Source organism: Labrus bergylta, chromosome 3 (assembly GCF_963930695.1).
Source record: "Labrus bergylta chromosome 3, fLabBer1.1, whole genome shotgun sequence".
In the NCBI taxonomy this organism is placed as follows: Eukaryota; Metazoa; Chordata; class Actinopteri; order Labriformes; family Labridae; genus Labrus; species Labrus bergylta.
In genome coordinates, this window is record NC_089197.1 from 33,428,382 (window position 1) to 33,454,641 (window position 26,260).

At 43.1% G+C, this 26,260-nt stretch overlaps 1 protein-coding gene across 2 annotated transcripts in view; it reads right to left on the reverse strand.

Moving 5' to 3' along the window:
• Positions 1–25,885, reverse strand: part of cdh8 (cadherin 8) — a 115,405-nt gene extending 89,520 nt beyond the window's left edge. Inside the window, exons 1-2 of one of the 2 annotated variants that reach the window (XM_020653600.3) lie at positions 25,615–25,885; positions 23,078–23,612 (exon numbers count right to left, since the gene is read on the reverse strand). In XM_020653600.3, the coding sequence (XP_020509256.1) occupies positions 23,078–23,335 (258 nt within the window). In that variant the 5' untranslated portion in view covers positions 23,336–23,612; positions 25,615–25,885. The remainder of the gene's footprint in view (positions 1–23,077; positions 23,613–25,614) is intronic. The other variant, XM_020653601.3, reaches the window with a different exon arrangement.
• Between the last annotated feature and the right edge of the window lie 375 nt (positions 25,886–26,260).

Genomic DNA, 26,260 nt, shown 5'->3' on the forward strand with positions numbered 1-26,260 from the left:
ATTTTGGATCTGTATAGTGCCACACATTGATGTCAGACAGTTTCTTTCTGAAGTATGTTTCTGAAGTATCTCTTGCAATGCTCCTGAATCTGAAATATAGCCAAGCACAAACTGACATTTCAATGTTGACATTTCATTGAAAACCGGTCGAAATAATGTCTGAATGTCCAAAACGTAATGTAAAAAAGCAGAGTGGGATTTTCTGGCACAACTTCACAGACTATGAAGGTGCATGAAGAGTGAAAGGCTTGAAGAGGTCAAAAAGCTCCAGCAACACTCGTAGTATGATGATCAATTTTATTAACACATGAAGACCGCCTGATGAAGGCCACAGGATGAAATGCATCGCTCTAAGACTTCATGTTAACCATTTTTTTAATGGATTAAATACGGTTATAAGATCAACATGTGAGAAAACATCATTGTTTTTGATCATTTTGAACATTTGTGTTCATTTCTATCCTTGACAGGTTGAAAGAAATCGTGATCGTAGCGAAATTTGTTTTTAATTTTTTTGCATTTTTTGCCTCTATTGGATAGGTCAGCTGGAGAGAGACAGGAAATGTTGGGAGGAGAGAGAGTGTGTGTGTGTGGGGGGGGGGTGACATGCAGCAAAGGGCAGAGATTTGATTGGAGACACTGTAAAAAGAATCTCTTAAAGACCTTCTACAGAGCATGTGCAGGTACTGAAGCTACACAGTTGACCCCTGGCTGCTGATGTAGATATCTGATACCTGACAGGAATACAGTTTAATACATGTTTATGGTTAATTGGGTGTGACTAAAGACAGTTTTGGATTCCAGGTCTACTACTTATATTGTTGCAGACTGCGATGCACTGCACGTTAATGCAATCATTTTAGCCGCTAATCATAAGAGACACAGCTTGAAAATTGCTGCTTGTGAATGTTTCAACAGTGACAGTGAAATTTGGTCTAAACACTAATGTTTAATCAATGTCTCTAAATAAAGTGAAAAACTTCTGTGATTAATTGTCAACGATGGCCACAGACTTCTTTGAAACATCTTTTCAAAAGAAAAATGCTCGCTGGGATTTCTAAATAAACATTCACAGCGTTTTATGAATATGCATGTTGATGTTTAGTGACCTAAGGGACGGAACGTTTTTTGATGTTTTTGTATTGGTTAAAATCTAACCAATACCTTGATCATCAGCTTATTTAACCTGGTTTATCTCAATGCCTAAACTGAAACAGAAACCGGAGTGTGGACGTGAACCCTGGACTCTGTTGTGATGATCCAAACGTTAAATGGACTTGAGCTTGTTCAGCGCTTTTCTAGTGTTCTGATTCAAACACTGCAGGTCACACCCACTAACCACATTTATTCCTGGGAGCTCCTAGGACAGCTCTCGTAAGGTTCCTCTGGATCGTTGGTGGGGACGGCCTGCTGCTATGGACCCCCCATGTGTGTCTTTATCCTTCTTTCTGCACCTTTAGACATCGTCAAGTGTCTTGCCCAAGGACACATCGGACATGTTGCTGCAGGAGCCGTGGCTCAAATCCCAAACCTTCAGACTGAGAGATGACCAGCTCGACAAACTGAGCCACAGCCGCCCCCTACTGTGTCTCTGGTTTAAAAAAGTGATCTGAAAAGGTCTCTGAAAAGAGTTACTCTCTCTCGTTAAATGAGATGGGCTTTATGGAGTTCTTTTGTTAGATTTTCTGATTTAAATACGTTTTAGTAAAAATGCCTACCTCGTAAGAAAATGTTATAAAGCTCATGTTTATTTATGTGGCATTGTAACAGAAATGTATGTCCTGCTATATGTGATATGCCTTAGCATTTATTTAAAATCAATGTATTTTACAAATTTTGGTTTGTTGGTGATGGAACAGCGTGCATGTTTTCTGCACATTGAATCTTCAGTGTTTTTAGCGCAGAGAAAGCACCGTGGCTCTGCGATGAATCTGTACCTGTATCTTTTAGACACTTCACTCATATCTGTTTCATTTTCAGTCATTTGTGTAAAGACGTGACAGGTGAAAATATGTCGCACACCTAGCTAAAACGTGTTGGTGGCTGTTTGGAAAAAAAAAAACAGTTTCAAAGCAGCCCGGAGTTCAAGGTGTCAAAAAGAAAAGGTTTCACGTTGTGCGTTTGTGTGATCCAACATTTGGACAAGGGACGGCAAGTGTGAAGCAAAGTTACGTCAGGGGAAGCAGAGCCACAGTGACACTTACAGAGAGAGGGTGACACTTCCACTCTGCCGCCCACTCCTCCACCAGCACACTTCCTCTGAGCTTCGCCGAGTCCCGGGGACATCTTTCCCTGCACGCTGGGTGTCACAGCAGACGGATGACTATAGCCTCAGCAGCACCATGCCATTTCCCCTCCTCACACTCAACTGTCACCCCCCCCCCCACCCCCAGCCTTCCTGGCCTGCCGGGCTGCACTTCTTTCTTGGCCCCCGACTTAGATTCTCACACACACTCACATATAGACAACCAGTAGGCCACTCACATATTCAGAGGCCCAGTACAAAAACATGCCTCCTCTCCATCTTCCTGTGATTTATAAACTCAGTGGGAAACTGAGCGGCACTCACAATCATCCCACTAACCAGCGACAGGAGCCTCTTCTCGGGATGAATGTGAGTGGAACAGATTGGAGCCACACTGCTATGCTAATGGTCACACAACCAGATTTCACCACAAAGCCCTCATGGTTCAACAGACTCCACAAACAAGAATAAGAAGTAGTGTATTTAGGAGATGTTTCAAGTGATCTTAACTGTGTTTCGTCGAGGCAGAGAGTAGGTTGCACATTCTTCTCGCTCATAAATCAAAGTCAAATATGTCTGGATTTGTATTTTCTGTAAGGGTTTCTTTAGTCAATTAGACTTTAAAGGCTTTATATGTGATTTTTTTGTCGTTCCGTGCCGCCATGTTAAAGGACATCTCAAGTCTCTTACTTCGGCACCGAGGAGCAGTAAGAGAGGATCCAGTCTGATCTGGTTAGACCGTTTTACATTCATCATCATGTAAATGTTTCAAAGACTGATCAGTAATGATCGTTCTGTATGTTTAAGCGTACTTCAGGTGTTTGTTATCAGGTAACATACAGAGATAAACACTGTTAGGGTCTACTGTGTGTATTTTATTAGAAATAACACAGTGCGTATTTGTGCGGACACAAACAGCTGTTAAAGCCGACTGACAGCTGAGCGAAGATCAGCTGATGTCATCATCACAAATGCAGGTCGCTTCACGTGCAGCTGTAGAGGAAAAAGACGCCTGATGTCTCTTCAAACCTACTTCCTCGTTCCTCTCTCCTCCGCTTCATTTCCTCGCGTCTCTCCATGCATCTCTGGAGGGAGGGATTAAGTGAGGGAAGCAAGATAGTGTGGCACTGATTACAGTGCTCCTCTCTGATTGGCCCAAGTGACCAGGTAACAGGGTGTGTGTGAGATCAGCAGATAGAGGGATTTGTTTCACTTTTGAGGTGAAGGCTGAGAGTAGAGATATGTTCCCTTCCCTTTGTGTTTGACTGGCTTCTGCCGTTTCTGTCTGCACAGGACGTTCAATAATGGCTTGAAGGAACTGTTATGGTGTTTTTTGTGTGTGGCCGGCCTGAATAAACAAATAAAAAATCATTTTAGCTAAGAAATCTGATGCCTCTAGATGACAATTTCCACTCTCATCTACTGATATGTTGTCGGTTTAGCAAAGCAGGATGAGATTTTTTGGGGGGAGACAACACTACTTACATATGTACAGGAAAGGATCAGATAAGGTGTATTGCTTTATCCACAGGGGGCGCCATAATCATTGTAAACTGACAGTTTTTCACGTTAGCTCAAAGTGTCTAAATCGTATTGCCAATATCTGGAGTTTCTGCTCCTTACATTGAAAAATCAGGTTCAATTAATTACATTGGAGGGACACTGTATTGCATTTTCTAATCCTTGCAAGCCACTCTGCAAGATCATGACCACTTTCAACCTTAAACTGACGGGACAATTACACAAAAAAAAAAGAACAGTTCCCCAGAGTTTACATCAGGGCGATTCAGACATTACTAATGTAATATGACCAACATGATGTAAAACAGGTACTTTTATGAAACATAGAAGAAAGGGAAACTTCAGTGGATGTGATGTCTGTGACCAACAGGGAGAACTTGTAGCTGTTCACAAGTGAACTAGAACCGACTGTGATGATAACAAAAGAGCAGATACAGAGCAACAAGGCATAACTCAAAAAGTCAAATGGTAATTGAAGTTAATTATTATTTCAAGTATAGTTATCATTTATTCCATTAAGAGTAATTAAGTTAAAAAAGTCTACCAAATTTGACAATGAAATGTCCATCAGAGGCTACCTTTACTTTAATACTGTGAATTCATTTCAGAGTATGTATTTCTTAACTTAGTATTCAAAAGACATTTGTTCTTCATCTTTTACGAGACTGTTTTCAACAATAACCCATTTATTTGTAGTTCTGTTTTGGTTAGGAATGTGTGGTGAGCTCGACTGCAGATCGTTAACAATTTTTTGCAATGAATAAAACGGAGCTCAGTGTAAATTCAAGCTGAAAGACTGGTTTTATTTACACACTCATTCAGTTCTCTTCATTTAACTCAGCCACTCCCTCTCTACCACTCCCTCCGTCTCCCTGCTCTGGTGATCAGCTGCTTTTGGGCGTTTACTCTTGAAATATAAATCCACCACCACCGGTGTCTAGACTCCATGGGGGGGTATCCTGTCCTGCTGTCGGCTTCGCTACCCCTCTAAAGTCATCATGATGGAGTCTAATCGCCGAAGACATGGCATATTTATATTATCCTTAACTGTTGCTGAAGTCTGTCCTGATTGAAAAAGACACATTTTCATGAAAAAGCATAAAATGTATCATAGCTGTGTCACTTTCTGGCTTTTACTCAAACTCCACTGTTGACCTCATGCGACTGTCCCACCAGTTTCTGGAGTATAAATGATAGATGATACTGTGAATGAGTGCAACAAGAAGACATTCAGTCCTGTCTGCACAAGCACCCTTCAGCTGTGTGCCCAAGCTGCTCCCACTGTAACACAAATTGTTGTTAGGACAGTTGCAACCACTGCCAGCAAATTAACATAAGCAGCCTATTGCTGTTTCCTCTGCCTTCCAATGATTGGAGCATAAACTTGAGGAAAAAAAAAAAAAATCCAGCATTAAACAAATGCTCCCCCCCAAGACAACGCACAACAAACAGAATATTCAAGAGAGGAGGAAAAACTATGAGAAAGCGGGAAAATATGTCTCGCCCGGAGAATTTGAGATTTGCTCAAATGAAAGCAGCAACACTCTAACTAATCAAAATTAGCCACCAGTTCGCTCTCGTTCACATTTCTGGAGGGTGACGGTGGCTTGTTTGTGCCCCCCCCCCCCCCCCCCCGTCAGAGTCTGGAGCGTTCTGAAATTAAGCCAGGGACAAACATGCACAAGCTACTGTACTGGAAAGAGAGGCTCCAGCTGCATTGCAGAGCTCCATTTATTCTTATCAATACTCGTGCATTAGAGTTCATTTGCAAAACCGCATTAACGCCTCTGGCAGAATCCCCCCCCCCCCACCCACCCCCTCCTCTGTCCCTCCCTTAAATCTCTCATAAATCTCTGAGCATCCCTTCTTCTTCTAACGGCGTCATCACAGAGAGCCACACTTTTCAATTCCTGGAGTGAGAAAAGGACAGGGGGTAAAAAGCCTCTTTCAGTATTACATCTTTTCTACTTTATTACACGTCTTCTGGGAAAATGGGGGCAGCTTTGCAGCCCGGCTATCTGTTTACATTTTCTTTACAAGACTATATTGGAATTATAATTGTGTTCTATGGCGCCTTCTTTTGGTGCCTCACTCTGTTTAAAGGTCCTGTGGACCTGGGGAGATGAAGAAAAATGGCCCCCTTTTGAGGGATTCGATTACTGAGGAAGAAGAAAATGCAGCTGCACACTGGCCCCTCTCTTCTTCTACTCCCCGTCTCTGTTTTCCTCCAGGTGCCAATCTCTCGGGATGCTCTGGAGATGTTAGAGCTGGAAGCAACCACGTGGGGAAAATCTTTTCTCCGTGCAATTAAGGTGGAAAACACACAAAATGAAATATATCGCAGAGATAGGTCATTATAAATTACATAGTTAAAGCAATGCGGCTGACCACTGATTCTGCTGAGGTGATATTAATTACTTTATTGACTGAGGTGACTTCTTTTTTTTTTTTAACCATGTTTTTTTTTTTCTTTTTCTGAAGGTTGTCAGAGGTCAAAGTATCGTAGTGCTGCATCTTGTTCCGGGTGCTTTGATGTTGCCTGAGAGTTAAAATAGCACTGTGTTAGAATTTGGCCTTGGAAATCTCAAAAACACATTTTAATGCACATACACTGTTTGGAATCCAGCCTTTGATTTATAATTCAGCAGAGGGAGCCTTGTGTTGAAACAAACTGAGCATACGACTTTCAACATGATGTCCATCTAAATAAAGTATGGGTGCAGAGTCCCTTTTTTTTTCTCCATCCTGCAACCATTTAGGTGCACAGTTAGAGCAGCAGCAATTGAACAACACAACTGGAGAAATGCATTGTTTTCTCTTTCGTGTTAACACCTCAAATTAAAAAGGCTTTATCACTCGTCGCGACACAATGAGACATGCAGGTTTACACAAACACAGCATAAATATTCCTTCACAATATGGATACCTGCTGATATTCCTGCAGCTCAGCTACATTGCGTGGTGCAGTGGAGTGAGACAGAGAATTTGTATCCTTAATAATGTTTGGAATTAATTGAAATGCAAAGCCACAAGCCCAGAGTGCAACCACAGGTGGCGGTGGAGAGAGCGCGGTGAGAGCAGGCGTGCTGAGTGCAAGCCTCCATAACTCATGTCCATTTAACAGATGATTTCTAATTTTCATTATTGTTATACTTGCCGTTTTTTCATGCCTCCATTTCATTGAGACAAGTTTGGCATTTTACACAACAATTTCCTGTGTAATATCATTCTATCAATAAGTAATTACTAGTCTGGTAAATTGCAGTGCAAAATGTTCATTGGAGGGGAGAAGATCCATATCAATTGTTCATTTGCATAATGCAAATGAAGTTCACTGAGAGGGAAAAAAAACAACTTTGCTGCCACCGCTGACAGTTGGATACCAGCGCCGCTGCTGGAGAAGCATAAGTGTCTTCACTACAGAGCAGCACAGAGGTCTACAGCAGCTAGCGGCTCTGCTGTTAGGAACAGGAAAGTAAAACTGAGTCCAAGCCCCAAAGCTAATGGAACCATTTTTATTTGTTGTTTTTGTTTTTTTACAGTTTCACTTGGCCGGAGATTAAAAAAAAAAAAATGCTCACAAATATGTGACTTTTGGAGGTTTTGTGAGCGAGTTGTCCATTGATGGCAAGCTCAGACATTAGCAGAGGATGAGCTCCCCGCCACTCCATTAGGCCCTCCCTTGATAGAGTAACACCATTTTAGCCCCTTGTTTACTTAATATGCAGGATCCGGCCCCGTCTATTTGCTTCTAATCAACTGATAAGACGAAAGGCCTTTTCTTTGGCCCCTGGAGGATGAAAACCAAACTCCTAATGGTCATTAGTAGCAATTATGCTCCGTAACTGGCACACCCCTCCCTGCTTTTGCAGCGTTGGCTACTTAGGCGTGTGTGGAAGTGATGTTTACGCAGGGGACCCTGAACGCAGCTCAAGAGCTTCTGAGTATACACTCTCACAGGCTGAGGCTGACCACAGCTTCTGTTTGATGATGGATACGTTTGGTTTAATGTCTGATTTCTTGCTGCTGATTGGGATTCGATGCTTTTTGTACACACATATAGACACAGTAATGTGTGTATGTGTCAATATCTGCCTGATTCACAGCACCATTCCACTCTGAAGGCTTCAATAACACAAATCTTTGACTCTACTGTAATTGCAGCCTTGGCAAAGGCATCTTGAGGACATGACGTGGAGCTCCAGTGTGTCCATCCCCTGCATGCACCCACCTCCTCCCAATTAGCTAACTCAGCTGCTCTGCTACACCATTCAGGAGACTTGTGTGATTTTTATGCAAAACCGCCCAAGATCAAACGGCCTCTGCCCCTAATCCTCGCAGTCGAACCTGGGGAAGTGTGATCCTTATCGACAAACGCTGAGCCGCTGCAGAGTAAGATCGCATTACATATGCACAGAGACCTTTTTGAGATGCATTTTCCCTCAACGCCGCGGTGATGCAACAAAGGGAGGAATCACCGCTCCCATGTTTGCATTGTAAATGTTAGCACAGATATTGTGCCGCTAAAAAATCAAGTTGGAGATACCTGATCCACATTCTGCCTCGATTTGATGTGGTATTTGTTGAAGTTATACAGCATGCTCAGGTGTCTGCTCAGTTAAATCCCTCTATCCTATTTTCATCTACTCGTTGTACTGGATATGATCCATTTACGAATCCCCTGAGATCATATCTAAGAAGCTCCTTTTAGATAAAGAACTAGAGAGTAAAAAGGAAATTTTATGGATATTATGACGATTGTCGAGCAAAAACGACTTATAAAAAGAAACAACAGAACATAATATATCCACATTTATATCAGGGGTGTGAGCAGGAGGAAATAGGGGAGACAGGGGTCGGCTGTCACAGTGATTACAGTTCAACTTGAGGGCCGCTGTTTTTACCATGTCGTCAAATGTTTGCCTGGATTTCATGCTTGATTTTGTCTGGCCATTTGGCTTCAGACTTTTTGACATGAAAGAGAAGAAGAATGCTGAAAAGGCTGTTGTTTCTTTCACAACAGTTATGTGTTCTGGCATTTCACAATCTAACACTTACAAAGAAACCAGGCAACAGCTTTGATATTAGTTTACTTTCCAAGTCACGAGTGAAAGGCATGAGGTTGCTAGCTTTAAATATTGGTAGAGAGTTTAGGGTTTAGGCTTAAGGCTGTTTGTTGCATGTAAAACTAATTAATAAAGACAGTTTCATGGGATTTTTTATTCTAATGTTTATTTTGGTATGCCTTTATTTGGATGGAGTAGGACATCTAGGAGAGAGAGAGGGGGAATGATTTGAACCAGGGCTGCCTGCTTCGAGGAGTACAGCCTCCGTACATGGGGTGCGGCCTAACCGCAAGGCCGTCTGCGCCCCCGATTCATGGAATTCTGATGAAGATTAATGTATTCCCATTGCAGTGTTTTTAAAATAATTTTAATATTTTTGGGGGGCTTTTTGGGCCTTTAATGGATAGAATGGGAAATCAGGGAATGACATGTGAGAAATGGGTAAATGGACTTGAGCTTGTATAGCACTTTTCTAGTCTTCTGACTACTCAAAGCCATTCACACACTGATGGTAGTGCTTGCTATGTAGTATCATCCATCAGAAGTAACTAATCCCATTCATACACCACCACTGAAGCAGCAGGAGCAATTCAGGGTTAAGTGTCTTACCCAAGCACACAACAGACATGTTGCTCAGCTGGGGATTAAACCTTTCACCTTCTGGTTGAGAGGTGACGACTCTACCAACTGAGCCACAGCTACCCTGGAGAAAGGAGCCACAGGATGGATTTGAACCTGGGCTTGGAGGACTATAGCTTCCTTACATGGGAAGCATGCACTAACCACTGCACCACCAGTGACCCAAGATGGTTCACAGGCTGTGATTTTTGTATTTTCCATTCTCATTACAAATGATAACTAGAATCAAATGATGTTTCATAATCATTGTTTAAATACAAAAGAAAACATGAGTCTCGCTGGGTGCATAGAGATGGTGATTTTTTAAAATTTTCAAATAAAAAGTCTTTGTCCAGTTTTTAGAAACCATTCTCTTTAGTTACGCTGCGACGCACATTGACGACTTCATGGACCACCTGCCCTCGATGGGATGGGTTGTCACAAAGTTTAAGAGTGTATCTGCTGATGTATTAATTTTGTTTTAGAACGAGGTAAAAGAATAAAAGGGATACTCATTCAAACCCAAGACCCTAAGCTTCTCTCAAATGTCAAAATGAATAATGGAGGATGTGTCGTTGAGAAATTCAGGTGATGGTAAAAAAAAAAGTGTGTCTTGCTATGATGACATACCGTGTACTGTTAGGATTCAGTTGTGAAAAACAGGTCAAGACAAAAACCTCACACACGTTTACACCCACAAAGACACACACAAGAAACTGAGCAGTGACGAGGGAGGCCATTGTGAGAAAACTAATAAAGAGGCAGTGTGTTGCTGCTGTGCCGTAATTACACATCCCAGGATATCAGTGCGGTATTTATAAAAAACACCGGGCGTACACAAAGAAGAAAAGGTCATCAAGGCAGATATGACATTAGCATTTTGACAGCGCACAAAACAAGCGGACACACTCACGTGTCTGTGCGAGTGTGTGTAGGTGTGTGTGTGCGTGCGCAGACAAATATAAAAAAGATAATGTCATGTTTTCTTATCTGGCCACTCAATGAGACACACAGAAAGTATGTGTGTGTGTGTGTGTGTGTGTGTGTGTGTGTGTGTGTGTGTGTGTGTTTGCATGTGTGTTTACATGTGCATCTGTGTTTATGGGCTGTGTGGCTGTGTGCACAGACACACACTGATAAACATGCCACATCTTGGCAAGTGGTGATTCAAGCGGGCGCCGGCTTCTGTAAACACTGGGAGAGCAGCACAGATTGAGATGGAGGGGAAATGAGGACCTGTGTGACGGCTTCCATCCAGACTGAGGCTACAATGGTTTTGGGGTTGGCCCAGGTCGCCCACAAGCCAGAGCCCCCCCCCGTACTCTCGCCCTCCCCAACTACAAAACCATTCAAAGATCTGTGTGTGTGTGCAGCCCGTAAAATATTGCTGTCTCACCACAGCTGCTCCTCGTCTTCATCAGCTAACAGCACGGCTTTGTGACGCAGATAAAGCACAGGAAGTAACATGAAAGGGCACTGTGCCATTTGGCACAGCGTGCCTCTTCTTAGAAGGCGAGACGAGTCATCTCATGAGACGCGGCAGGGGTTTCCCATCCCCGACACGGCTCCTCGTTTTTATGAAATTTAAAGTATCTCTATCTAAGCTCGGTATCCCTCAGAGATTTTTTTTTTAAGAACTACTGTATATTGTTGACTGTAGTATTTTTGGGGGTTTTCAGTTCAATGCATTACTCAAATGGCATTCTTCACTGCACAACTGAATAACAAATAGCGCTGTTATTTCGATTGTTTTTTCAAGTTCAAAATATCCTCGATGATATAATCAATTATTAAAGGTAGCACGGCAGTGCTCTGTGGACTCTCCATGATCTCCCTGAGTGTCCGCCCACAGACATAGCGGGTCAACTGGTGAACTGGAAACTCTAAATAGCCTGTAGGTGTGAATATGAGTGTGAATGTGTTTTCTGAATGTGGTTAGCATTGGCTGCCTACCATGGCAGCCAGTGAGGGTGTATCCAACTCCGCCTCTTGCCCAGTGCATGCTGGGATGGGTGCCAGCCCCTGTAACCCTGAACTGGGGAAGCTTAGATGTAGAAAGCTCCCTCTGTAAGTGTACCGCCTTATGATTGTTAATATTTTCTATTTTTTTAAAGATATATTTTGGGGCTTTTGGGCCTTTATTGTAGAGATAGGACAGTGGATAGAGTCGGAAATCAGGGAAAGAGAGAGTGGGGAATTACACGTGGAAAGGAGCCACAAGGTTGGATTCAAACGAAGAAGAAGAAGAGATGTCATATTCAGTGGCACTTTTTTTCACCTAGGCGTCTGAGACTAAGCTGTGAACATTGTTTGAATAACAATAACCCACAATTTTAGATTTTTTCACTTTACTTATTTTTAAGATAAGTTAAACAACAAACTACATTAAGGTTGCACAATTAACCATCTCAGAAGTGTATGTAGTTAGTAATCGAATCCAATAAGGCAGCACTTTTTAAAGGCTTTAGGCCAACAGGGAAAAGGCACAACCAGGGGAGGTGAAATAGTTATCTTCTGTAGTTGTAGAGTCAGGGTGTGGAACAGGACATTATCAACAAGCTCAGGATAGAGTAAAAGAAGGCTGGGTAAACTAGTTAGCTGGACGAGATCTGTGTTGTTTTCATGAATGGTATGAAATGCAACCAAACCGTTGAGAACACAAGTATTTCCAGGGTTCATTCGATCAAAAACACCAATGCAAAGAGCACACTTTAACATTCTTGAATCCAAATTATGAAATGATCAGACCATGATTTGCTTTGCTTTGCAGTTGTGTGCTACCACTTTACTTTGACGTAACTGGAAACTGGTGCAATTGTTGGCTGAAAATCTTTTATTTGGCCCCTGATCTTAAGCAGCAGCAGCAGCAGTCATCCCATAAAAAAGTAAGACAGGACTCCTTACAATGATTCCTCTTTGTTCCACTCAGCTGCTGCCATGGGAGCTTGACTTGTGTCTCACCACAAAAATCTATCAAAAAAAATGTGTCACCCTCTAAACTTCGATTCAGCATCATCTTCATCATGTCTTTTTTTGACGAAGGTGAATGTTATTAAATATTTAGTTTATAGCTCAGGTTAAAACCCTTGTTCATCTTTCTAAAAGGGAAAAACATCCATGATAGCATCCAGTCATAAGCAATCAAACTGCACAAGTTCAGTCCGATAAGTCAACTAAATGTTCACACTGTTCCAACATCACGTCGGTCAAGTCATTCATCAAACTCGTCTGCGATGATGTTACACTAATTGGATCTTCTATTATTCATAAGAGCAGAAGTTTTTCTTGGAACTCTCCCTTTCATTAAAATACAATAGAGACGACCGGGTGTTAGCAAAGATTTGTTAATATTTCATCAGATAGACCGTCGGTGAATGTTCAAATCCAACAAGCACAACAACCGGGTAGTTGTGGCTTGGATAAAGGCAATTAGCCAGACTTTGATAACAGACGGCCTCTACCCCCTAAAAGCTTTTCACATGTTTCTGGCATCCTCTGCTCGGTGTCCCTCAACACCTCATTTCGTTTGCCTTTCGAGAGAGGCGAGAGAGCGGGCTGAGAGGGGCGATATAACACACCATGTCCCTCGTTGTGCACGCCGCGCTGGCAGGAAAGCGCACACACTCCAGGATTCTTTGGGAACAATTTCAGCGTTGCCGCATACTCGGGCCTGATTCCCATTAAGCATTTATGATTCATCTGGATTTTTATATTATAACGTTTTGAATTTTTCATGCATGCACCCCCTCCCTCCCACTTCCATCCCCCCCCACCCCCCTTTTTTTTTGGTGATCCGACTGGAGTAGGAAAAAAAAAGAAGAACTAATCAAACACTGGAGCGGCAGAGAAAAAAAAAAAAACAGTGTCACTTTTACACACACACTGAGGAGTGTGTGTTTCTACCATCAACAGCTGCTTGTGACATCCAGGGTACTTTTTCTCGAAGGAAGTCGGTTCATTTATAAGCCTCAGCGAGATGTAGCACATACACCTTGGCAGCACAAACACAAGGAAGAGGCATTATTAAAGGCATACAGGTGTCTCAGAGTGGAAAGTATGGCTGCAGAAGAAAAGTACAGGGTGTGTGGGTGCTGCCCTTTTGCGTTCCCTCCTCCCCCTCCCTTGGCTATTATTTCAGATATCTTTTTGCTCTTTCTGCAGAAAGGATCATTAAACTGAAATAATTCATTTGCGAGAAAGGTCAGAGCCACAGTCTGTTGGCACCCAGATACCAGGGTTAGGAGTGGCTGCGTTCAGAAAGAGAGAGAGAGAGAGAGAGAGAGAGAGAGAGAAAGCAAAGCGGGGAGCCATTGATTGTGCCTGTGTGTATTTTTTTATTTTTTATTGTCGACTCAGTGATTGAGGTGAGCAACCCCTCTGCCTCCCTCTCAGCACTGATGATAATCATCATCTTTAATAGCTGTTATAGGTGAAGACACCCATCTTCAAGTAAATGTCATCCACTGTTCACAGAGGCCGCTTTGTTGTTGTTGTTGTTGTTTTTGGTGCGAGGAAGAGAGAGAGAGGAGCTAGGGAAGGAACAGAGGCCGGAAAGTAAGGAGGCGTAGGGAGGAAGGTGGAGGACTGTCATCTTTAAAGTGCCAGAAATAGACACTCACCCACCACCTCCCGATCTAAAAAAACTCCCTCCCCATTGTCTTCTCCTGCTCCAGCCCACGTGCGCTCCCAAGCTAACCGTGAAGCCAAATGCACATCCAGTCGCAAAATAATAACATCCATTCTTAACAAGATTACGGCAGTCCCAGTTTGGCTGATGGGACGTGTATGGGAGCAGAGGCACAGGGATAAGCCGCCTGCAGCATTTCACATACGCATGGCTCTATCCATAGGAGCGGATCCGCCTGGGGAGTTGATCCAAACATCCAGCCCACAAGAGCACACTGGCAAAGCTGCTGCTTTCTGCTACCAACTAGCATCTCCGAGGCGAGGGCCAATTAGCAGGTTTCAGATAATCATAATCTTTTTGATTTGAATAATCTGATTTGAATAATTGTAACCTCATTTGCGGCTGTTGATGCTTGGCCAGTGTTGTGACTGGAAAACACTAGTCCAGATCACGAGTAAGCAGAGTGTCCAACATCGGGCTCTTTAATGTGGCTTCCTTTTTTTTAGTCATCTATCGCTGCCTGTTTAAAATATAATTACACACAGAGCGGGTGTTTAGCCTGAGAAATCAACAATCATTTAAATGTCAGCACAAGACACAAAGGCCAAGCTGCTTAAGCGTGTTTAATTACAAATGCATCTCTTGGTGTTGTGAGAAAGATACAATCCAAACAAAGCTGACAAAAAAAAAAAATCCCCTATTTTGAAAGAATAATTTAGCATAAGCAGCACACAAGCAAAGCGTTTGAGGTGAACTGCTTTAATTCTTATAAATTAGTTAGAGCAGAGTTCAAGGCAGAGTGCCAGATGATTTAGCCTGCTAAGCGCTCCACCTCCGCAAAAAAAAGCCAGCCCAGGCCGAGTCCGGTGAGGAAAGGCAGGAGGAGATGAGAGAAGCGGGGAAGGACAGAAGTTAAAAAGCGGGCTTGGGGTGAGAAGGGGATTTTCAGCTAATCAGAGGAGGGGGGCTTGTCTGGATTTCTCTGGAAGTTTGATGACACGTTGACTGACAAACACAGGCATGGGAGACGGCTAATCACAGCGACGCAGTCCAAGGTGAAGCCATAAAAGGAGCCGTTCGCTGTGAATTAGCAGTGATGTAGCAGCTCAGGAAAGTGGCCCCCCGTGCGAGCTGCTCACTGTACAACATGGATTTAATCATGCTGAGCCACAGATGTGAGCGATCGCAGCAAGCTTGTTATTTTGCTCAGGGACTCTGACGCCGTGTGAATGGATGTGCTTTCCTGTTAAATCATAATTGCAGCTGATGCATGTACACAAGAGAGCTTCCAAGGATCACGGACGGGACGCTCCATGTGCCTCCTTACAATATACTGAACTGCAACATGATTTCCTCTCCCTTTTGCAATGAAGGATATACAGTTTGTGATTCAATGCATAACTGTCACTGTGTACTTTTTTAGAGGACAGATGCAGAATTGTGAGCTATTAATTTCCAATGTCTATGGGGGGGGGGGGGGGGGGAGACTTCTGGGACAAAGAACTGGAGCCAAGACTAATAGCCAGGTATTGCAGTTCCTCGAGTGGCCACTTGAGGCTGGCTCCTAAAGTTAGGTCCTTAATTTAAAAATCCAACTTTGCAGCAGAACAAGTCTACAACCTGATACAAAAAAAGGTGATTGGTCCCTGATTCATATTTAGATTTTTATTCAACTCATTTTTTTTAAATACATTTGGGCTACACTATTAAATGATACTGGGTGACTTCCACTTGCTGTGTCCAAGGCGCCATCTCAGTTTTATTCAGCCAATTAACTGTTGGGGCCTTTTTGAGAATTTTCCACACAAGCATTGGACATATGGCCGTGCTGTGCTGTTTTTTTGTCCAAACTGGCCGTCTTAGAAGTCAACAGACTCCAGGATTATCAGCAAGTAAAATTCTAGGAATATCATCTGTATGAATTAGCAATAACAAGCAGACATCACTGTCTGTGGTGACCATCGCTGGCTTGCTAGCTGGTCGCAGTTCTCATGAAATAATTTATTTGTGGTGGTTATGAAACTGATTATTTTACAGATTATGCAAAGAACTTTTGAGTTCATGAAGATTTTGGCGCCCCCTGTGGACAAACTTTGTCCAGTACAAGTTGTGTAATTTTATACAGTCAAACGAATCATTTTGTGAATCTCTGTTTTGGAAAATGTAAAAAAAAGTTGTGTCTTAAGTGTCGATATTCTCTACTGATACCTCAGCTGTCCTGCATTGAATCACTCTTGTTGCTGATGCTGATTTTTTTCTTTTGTGGGTCACAAAGAGGCTTCAGTATTCAGCCTGTTTCCTCAATGGTGAAAAACTCCTCACGGGAGCTTTAATTTACCCATGTCAATCACAAAGTCTTTCCCCACTGCTTTGAAAACAAAGTATTTCCCAATATCTCCTTTCTCTCATATGACATGATCACTTTGGGCTCCAATACAATGACATGGCAGGAGCCACAGTGCGAGACTTGGAGGCTGCAAAAAGGCATTCACCAAACCAATGGATGAGGTCACAGTCGTAATAATATTTACCCAGTCTTTGGTTTAAACCTCTTGTGTTTGGAAAGACGGGAAAAAAAAACAAGTGACATTTCTGAAATGACACATATTGGAATGATAGTGAACAGATTTCCTTTCAAATGTTCACTGACAGGCAGGTGAAAACAAAAATAACTGGGCAATAACGTCTAAGATAGAGGCAATGGAAATACATCCGCTGGGAAAGTAATAATGCCAGCGCTGATGAGGTCACCTGTAAATGTGAAATAATACAGTACTGCAATATCTGCTCGAAAACATATACAGAGCAGTTTAGAGATAAATCTGTCATTAATATGTCCGAACTGACAACACAGCAAATGTTTGTAAAGAAACACCAGCCATTAAAGCTTCATGGACTCACTGTGTTTACTGTTGCAGACATAACCCTCATGTCTAAATATACTCCATCCAAGCCTATGTCCTCTCATCTCATTTTGGTCTGTCGTTCTCCCCAAATGGACTACTGTATGACACACATACATGCACATACACAGCTGGTTAATGGGTACCAGGACGACAACACAAAGCCATAGACAACCTGTCAAGCTCTTGGAGGGCAGCACTAATGTGATCCCACAGCTCTATCAGAGCCACCGCTGGGCCCAGTGTTTTATTACAGACCGGGAGGGACAGACACAGGGAGAGATTGGAAAGGAAGAGGGAGACTGTGACCATGGCCCGTTGATATAATGGCCCGGCCGGCTTTGGTGATATACTGTACAGGTGAGCCTCTGGGAGAGAGAGGAGCCCGCTAACAGAGCAGCTAAAGGAAATGGAAGTAAAAGGACCGAGGGATGTTAGTATGCTTTTTTTTTTTTTTTTTCAAAATCACACAAGAGGAGGGAATTGAGATCTAAGAGCTGAGAGACAGAGGAGCTGCTGCTGCTAGACTGCAGCTCAATACGGATCTTTGTGCCGCTGCCTGAGGAGAGATTACAGAGCTGTATTCCAGGAGCTGTTGTGGGTGTGAGAAACCAAATGGAATGAAATGAAGTCCAACAAACATCGACGGGCTTCCCTTTCTAGGATTTAACGACAGCTTTTCCAAGTCTGTCCTCTCTCACTGTGGCACTGGAAACCTGTAGCCAACTCGAGCTATATATTTCAGCATTTATTATATTCAAGCCAATGCTTATAATTTATGTGTCAAATTCCCGCCATCAATCACAGGCGATAATTCTGCTAATATTCTCGTTAACACCCACTCCTCGTCCATCAATCAAAAGCAGAGGCAGAAATCCGCTCGATTGTCGGAGCCTGAGTGAAAATGCAGATTAAGACAGGGGATTCCCACTAATCAGAGGCCACATCTGCAGGACTCAGTCAAGAAGATGGAGCAACCTTTGATCTGTTGTAAACTAACAGTCAGGGCCTCTGTTAGGACTCAGGACGTCTTTTGTGTTTTTCAGCAGCCCCAATACGGAACCCAATCTGGCCTTTGTGTTGCCTTACTGCCTCGAGAACGTCAAAGCCCCAAACCCTTGCAGGAACTTAACGATGTGGTTGTACCACACCCCATCGAGCCTGGAGGCGAGCTTATTCAGGCTCAAGAGTCACTCTCTGTATAAATCGCCCCCTTCAAAGACACACAGGGAGAGAACACGGCAGAGGTGGAGGTGGGGTACCGACGAGAGGCAATCCAGCTGAGCAGAAGTAGCTTGCGTTCGTATTTATAGACTAATGTCCCACATCTTGTACCAGCAGTCCAAAGTGCGAAAAAGCAACAAAAAGGTCTGGATTGAATTCAGAAGAAAAAAAATCCAAATATAGAGATGGTTTCCTACTGTCCAGATCATGGTGGTAAACATCAATGACAACAAAAAACCTGACTTTAATCATTTGATTTTAAGACGTAAAAAATGTGACTTCATCTGAAACATCATTCAGTAAATAAGTAAACAAGCACCAGGGGTGAATCCAAGCTGTGAAATTTGTATCAGTTTCACCTGAACGCACCTCTAAAAGAGACTAACAAGAAAGACGAATCGAGCCATTTTGGACGTGTCAGGACTAGAAACGGGTTCTTCAATTTGGCAGCAAACATCACTTATACAAGAAACTATCGCCTCTGCTTCTAGTGAATCACCGTGTAGAATTACACCACACTGCCAATCTGATACCCACGTGGCCCTTCTTGTTGGGAATCCTGTCTAACAGCTTGTTCCCTGGAATGAAGCGTCTTGTTCTCTCTTCTTCCCCGAGCACATAGAAACACACAAAGACAAAGCAATCCCTTTTTTCCTCTCCCGGACATATCCATTTTCTTTGCTGAATCAATAATCAAAGCCATTTTTTCTTTCTGTATCGCTGTCAGTCCTTGCAATCCAGCAGTTCAGTCTGAATTGATGAATATTAATAGTTGATTATCAATTCCCTTTGAGCAAAAATACACATACAATGCTGCGGCGGATAAAAAGTGTTTGGACAATCGGATGAGGCATCAGTCAATTTACCACATCTGCAGCACGATCCAGCAGACTGGAACCCTTCATTATCAATCCTCGCACACCATATGTTAAACGATCGCTGGGAAGTAAAGGAGCCAGGAAAAAGTTAGTTCTGAGGGTTCTGAGATATTCATGTGCCAACCGCCATCAATCTGCCTCACGCTACAAAAGAAAACACATCCGGATTTCTCTTTGCTGCAAACACAGCAATTTGTCCAAGCGCTTTTGTCTTTTTGTTTTCCGAGGCGATGTTTTGCCTTTAATGGCCTGATGTAAATGAGTTTGTGCTTCTTTGTGCGTTTGAATAATTGAAATAGCTGTGATTGAAGAGGCGACCATGGTGGGGAAAACATGGCTGCCAACAGAGACGGTTTGGATAGGCCTCATGACGAGATGAAATCTTAATCAAGACGACAACAAACATTAAATCATGGAGCTGTTTAACTCTAACGACCTTTTGATTACCCATCACAACATCATCATTATCAAAGTTTTTATTGCTAATAATAGACATATATTATTATTATTACAGTAAGCACAAATGTGCGTGTGTGTCTCTAATGCAGTATGAAGGGTATTCCAATCGAGGCTGGTTCAGCTCTGTGAGTCTGCCTGTTAAAAAGAAGTTCTCCCTGCCAATGGAGTTATAGCTCGGGAAGGATCCATGCGGGTCTCTGTAAATAGTACAACCATGAGGAAGATCGAAAATTTCTTTTTTTAAAGGCTTTATATGCAATTTTTTGATCCAGCAGATGTCACCCTTGAGCACCAGCATGAAACCAAAACAACTCGCGCTGCATTGTTGTGTTAGCATGCTAATGCTAGCGATCTTTATTATGCTCGTATCTTCACACTGCATGTAAATGTACCTGAAATGAGCGTGATCTAGAAACACAGTTAAGCAGTGAGTACAGTATGTTATTCTTCTTTTCTCTAGTCCCTCAATTAAACAACTTTTATACACGAGGGGAGGAGTCAGCCGGCCGTCCCGGTGATGTAAACAAACTGAAGATAGGACTCTGAAAACTCTGAAAACATCACAGACAGTGGGACTCGGGTGTTACACCCATTGTAGACAGTCATGACTCACAGAGTTATTTTCAGAGGATATACTTGATTTCTATTATATTTAAGTGTGAAAAATCACATATAAAGTCTTTAACGTGTCCTGATATATTGAACGACTGATTTAAAACTCATTCAATAAAAAATAAACAGGCTCCTTTAATAGTGAAATCAAGCGCTGCTTTGCCTAAATTGACTTTATCCTTGTCTTGTAATGGTCTACATGAGAGTCTTTCTTCTTTGAAGTGATGTCTCCCACTCGTCGTCAACAATGAGCAACCCGCACGTCTCCAAGCCGAATCCATGTGATGCGATACGTTCAGGCGTCTCTACCTCCACACTCCCGTTTGCTTGTTTCTATTCTTAATGATGGGTTATTTCTGAACGCTCCCTGGCTCATGATGAGTAATCCTTAAAATCCCTTCCAACACCGTGTTTCTTTTTAAGCTACAGCCGAGCAACAGGCTTTCACAGCTGTCTCCTGTGCTTCACTTTAACAGGTACTGCACGCCTGCCTTCTCCCGCCGCCAAACAGGACTGACGGTGTGGGGGGGGGAGCTGACGAACGCACCGCTCAGTGAATCACAATGTCAAAGAAAACAACGCGCTGGAGAAGAAGAACAGCAAAAAAGAAGGGGTGCTGTCACGCCTTGTGGCCGTCCTTCTCGCTCTTCCGCTCCTTTGCCTCCTTTAACCCCCCCCCCGCCCCCTTCACCACCCTCTTTTTGCTTTCCTGCGTTTATGCTAATCGTCTCTGCTGCTGAGAGAGAACACTGAGAATGACACACCGCTAAAAAATTGATGGTACAATGTCTCTCTGTCCCCTCTCACAAACACTATCTCTCACTCTGGTTCTTGGAGATCGGGCACGCACAATGATTGGGGGGGGGAATCACATGTAATTAACGCTCAGAGTGCAGCAATACAGAACTATTCAACACCAATCTTGGCCTGGCCTCCCTTGATAATAGGCAGACACAGGCAACCTTACACACAGCGAAGGAATTTGTGCAAAAAAGAAAAACAAGAGAGCTGTACGACTCATTTGAATCACACCTCCCCTTTTTAATTAAGGACAAGAAAAAGGAGAAGAGAAGGGACACACAGGGACCGAGAGGGAGGGAGAGATTTATCATCTTAAACCAATACAGTGCCATCATGGTTTTAACATAGGACTTATCTTAGCTCTGCCAGGCGTACTCATGAGCACTTAACCTTGTAGTGAACGCAACCCATCATCACCGCCTCGCAAAAGGGAAAAAACTGCATTATTCTTCACCCAGATCTGCCCCCCCCTCCCGTACACCGACCCCATCCTCACACGTCCTTCAAAACAAAAAGATTCTTATATCTATAACCGACAAATCCTTCAGTCAACTGTGTGGCAAAGCTTTAATCACAGCCTCCATGAGCGGGGAAACACGACTTGATTTTGTGTCACCGAGCCTCTGTTGACTATCCAAAGTGCATTTCACACTCGAGACAGAGAGACACGGCAGAGTATTTCATGCCAGAGCTTGGATTTAGGGATATGCTCTTTCTTTTTTTTTCTTTATAAAACAAAAACGCCTTCAGATAAATTCCCTATAAATACATACATTTTCCAGGCTTTTACATCACATCTTAAAACACGCATCACATCTCACAGCAGAGATCAGATCTTTAAAAAAAAATCAAAGCTCACGTATGGTCACAGAGGCCCCAGTGAGTGTTTGTTTGTTTCTTTCAGCATTCTGATGAGCAGCCATTGTTGCATCCAGCAGAGGCTTCCTAATTGACTCGCTTGAAAAATTAATGCATCACTTAACAGCATTTTTGTGTTCGTATGGCATTTAGAAAACACAGGTGCAAATCCCGCATGGTGGCAAATATTTAATTGATGCAGCCATATGACAACGCTCGGGATAGAAGAACAAAGCAAAAAAAAAAAAAAAAAAAAGGAAGTGAAACGAAAACTATTTAAAAGGACTTTTTTTTTTCTTGTGCAACAAAAAATTAAAACCCCCCCTTTTTGTTTTCTTCTTCTTGAGTTCTGCCAGGTGCCACTTCTGAAGGCTCGAACACAAAAATAAGTGAATGCACTACAATGACAGTATGTGAGAAACATGAAAGGCATACCCACCAATTATCAAATATTAGGCATGAAACACTGTTTGCGAAAGCGATTACTGAACAAGATCAAATATTGTGCTTGATGGCCTGCGTTCCTGCCCATGCCCAGAGCGGCTGGGTGAGAGATTCTGTGGGGGAGGAGGAGAGCAAGCCTCGCTTGCCAGGCTGACTCTCCCCAGGTGAATCCCAGCAATGAGCTGTGAACAAGCTGCTTTTGGCCGGGGGTTGGCATGCAGCCCCCCTGTCTCCCCCTGAAACCTGCCTGACACTTTCACGCAGGCCAGGGAGCAGGTGGCCCTTAGCCGTAGGATTAGCCCGCAGTTGTGTTTGTTACAGAGCCGGTGAAAAAACAAACAAAAAACACCTCAAAATAGTAGTTTTTTTTATCCATGCTATGCCTAGAGGGCATAAAATGTTATAGGAAGAAATTAAGTTGGAAAAAAACAGATTGTTTCTCATGTATCTGTATTTTAAATGACAAGATTACTGTGGTGAAGATGTAACATAACAATCTGTGTGACTGCAATATAGTATCCTAGCTTTCAAGGACGTCCAATAGAGGGAAAAAAAATGTTGCAGCCGTCATGTCATTTGAGTTTAATTATTTGCTAAAGCATTTCAAGACCCCCCCCCCCCCTCTCTTTCCTCCCTCTCTCTCTCTCTCTCTCTCTCTCTCTCTCTTGTCCCCGTGTCTCTTCTCCCCCTTGACAACCAAAACTCTCCCACAGCCCATGGGAAGGAGAGAAAAAAAAAATGGAGGGAGCATTCAAATGGCCAAATTAATGTTTCCACACGATAAGCAAGCTTAATATAATGCTGACAATCACAGCACTCACCCTGCCAACTAGGATTGGATCGGGTCCAGAAAATTCCTCCAGCACAAACATTTGGTTCCAAACCCATCCTCTCTTGGCGCGGCTCAGTAATCTTTGTCCTTCGCCAAGACCGCTCGCCACCGCCGCAGACCCACCAGTTTGTGTACTTTTGGACTGGCCTATGATAGGAGTCATAGACACACACGGAACACAAGTAATCCACAGCAGCAGCAAGGACATCCACAGATCCATGAGCATCTCCTCGGACCGCCTTGGCATCCTGTCGTTGTGTGGTTTGGTTTGTTTTTTTGTTTGTTTGTTTGTTTGTTTTACTTCTCTCCTTTCGCTCTCTCTCCTTTTTCCAACTCCTCTCTTCAGATCAACAGCTCCTTCTTAGATAACAAGAAAAGGTTACTTGTGTCCTCTTTGAGTGCTGCAGCTCGCATTCATGGTGTGATAAAGGTCACTTGCATGGCTTGGCATGCCTCCATAGCAGTTGGTGAGGGGGTGAGGCGCTCTGCACAGCATCCATTTGGCGCTATTCCGAGGGGGAGACCTACAAGGGAGCAATTGCAGTTTGTTAGTTATCTTCTAGTCTTGCAAAGGAGTCGTCAGGGGGGCGGGAAAGGAAGAGGGGTGGGGGAAAAAAGAAAGCAAGAGTCGAATAAACATTTGAACAAATTACACGAGAGAGACAGAACGAGAACAGCAAAAAGACAAAAAAAATTCCAAAGAGGGCAAACAGGTGAAGAAGGATTCAAACCAGAGAGTAATTCTCATTTTAACACAAGAAGTCAAAATGTCCCTTCATCTTTACAGCTGATCTTTATGTAGCAGCCATGACCCTTTATTCCTATCTTGTTTTCACATTATCCTGCACCAATTGAACAACAAACGAGTTGTCTGTACTCTGAGGCGATTCAAGCCCACAACATTCGATTGCCTTGCTTTAATCTAGTCGCTCTGGGGATTATCCAGGAAAGATTTTGAGCAATTACATGTTCCTTATGATTATTACTTTGACAATACACTGTAGGTAAACGGCTATAGACTATGATCAGATTCACTGCACATTTAAACGTGCTTGAAGATAGTGCTGACTTTAGATAGATAGAGAGGCTGCAGGTGAGCTCTACAATATCAACAGCGCTGCAGCTCTCAGATATCCCAGTATTCCAGATGAGATAACTGTGATGGCATTCAGAGACATGTTACATTACATTCAGTCGTTAAAATGACATCCTAACTTGTGTTCTCTGATAATAAATTGATGTAAAGTTTTTCTTCATAACTCAGAAAAAGTGAAATCAAATAACAAAAGACCTCATTGAATACAACAGAGTGACACCGGTGTTAGAGGAGAAGGGAAGGATGCAGCCTAATGTAAATTTTGCCCTTTAATCAAAAACAGTTTTAGCTTTAATATCAAATGAACTCGCTCAACCGAGTCTGTGCACAACACATTGTGCACCAGCATGCACCAGCATGCAAAACAAGAGAAGAGAGGAAAAAAAGCACAGACACAAAAGACTGGCTGTGAGTTTGAGGGTGCAGGTGGACCTGCTATCACGGCACGGAATGGCTCGGCGTTCAGCTCAGTGTCGGTGTTAGTTATGGTAACTTTTACCACACGCTCTATGTGGCTGTGCTCATAGCTTTGCGTTTCCAGCAGATGCAATTTTCAAGGACAAAAAGGTGCAACATGCAATATTATAAAGTGAGGAGTAACCAGAGTGAAGCAACATTCTCTTACTAACCCGCCGACTAAAAGTAAGATGTACAGGTTAATAGTAAATCATAATATAATAATAAAAATAATAATTAGAGCATAAGCTGTTATGAAAATACAAATAAATTATAGACTGTATAGAATTTGAGCATAAATATATTTCCCTTTTTTTTAAGCGCAGTGACTAAGCCGGCGATTTCAGCACCACGGGGGGAGGACAGCTCCCCGCCAGAAAAGCAGCCGGTCCAGACAGCTCAGCCAAAACGCAAGCGCTGGTGGCAGCGGAGGAGCTGTCCAAGGTATTCCTTACACAGGAGCAGTGCATTTTTTTTTCTCTTTCTGACCACGAGCCTTAAAGAATAAAGTTTAGCCGTTTTTACGCATTTTTTTTCCTGCAGTAGTCTGCAACACAACCCCCCCTCTCCCCCCTATTAATCAAATTCGCTCCGTCTGAAGTTTTCACCTCGAAGCAGACATCGTGTCCAACCGGTTCTTCTCGGTGCATAAAATGTGGCACCAGTGCGCACAAGCATTCCAATCTACGGACATTTAAAGGCAAACAGGCGGTATATGTGTGACTAATTCCGCAGTGGGATTAGTCAGAAAAAAGGCAAATACAGAAAGAAGTCTAAGTTGCAGACCTTTCTGCAGACTTGCCCTGTCACTCTGTCAAACGTCTTACGCCTGAAAATGTTGCCGGGAAATGCACCGTTTCTCCCCGCAATGGAAGAGAGGATATGAGAAGTCCCATCCAATCCCCCCCGCTAAACACCACTGCACATGAGAAATACCTGTTAGGTTGTATAGCACGGTGACGGGCTGTACTTACTAGTGACACTTGAATCCTGTTCCGTTGCTGCATCATTTTTACATTTTTTTCCCCCTTTTTGTTTTTAAAAAATAAGCCAAAAGAAGTCCTCTGCGTTTCATTCGAGGTGCGCTGGTAAAAAAAAAACGAGCAGAAACGCGGAGCGGCGAGAGGCTACAAATCCTTCCTGCAGTTTTTGTCTCGAAGGAGTGACAGTCAGTGTGTTAGTGTTGTGTAGTTAAGAGCTCCGACAGGCTTGCTGGCCGACTGGAAAAGTGAGGAAGAGATGGAGGAGAGAAGGCACGCTGGCGGAGAGAGCCTCCCCTTCGCGGCGCTCATTGGGCTGATGAGGAGCCGGGTCAACAGGCGCACAAATGAATGCGTGCCGCTTTGCCCAGGCACGAGCGCGCAAAGGTGAGCCTCTCAAATGACAAGCTGAGGCTGCAGGTAGGTTTGTGCAGGATAAAGTCTCTCATCCCGTTTATTTTTCTCTATATTCAAACTCTTCTCTTCTTCAGTTGCGGTAACGACGCATGAGTTAGCCCTCACGTCTCTACTCTTGTTGGTAAAAATGAAACAGGTCAGGTGATCAGTGAAACTAAAAACCGGCGCTGCTCATTTACAATGACATCTGATAGGGTTAAGCATTAATTAGATGGACGCACAT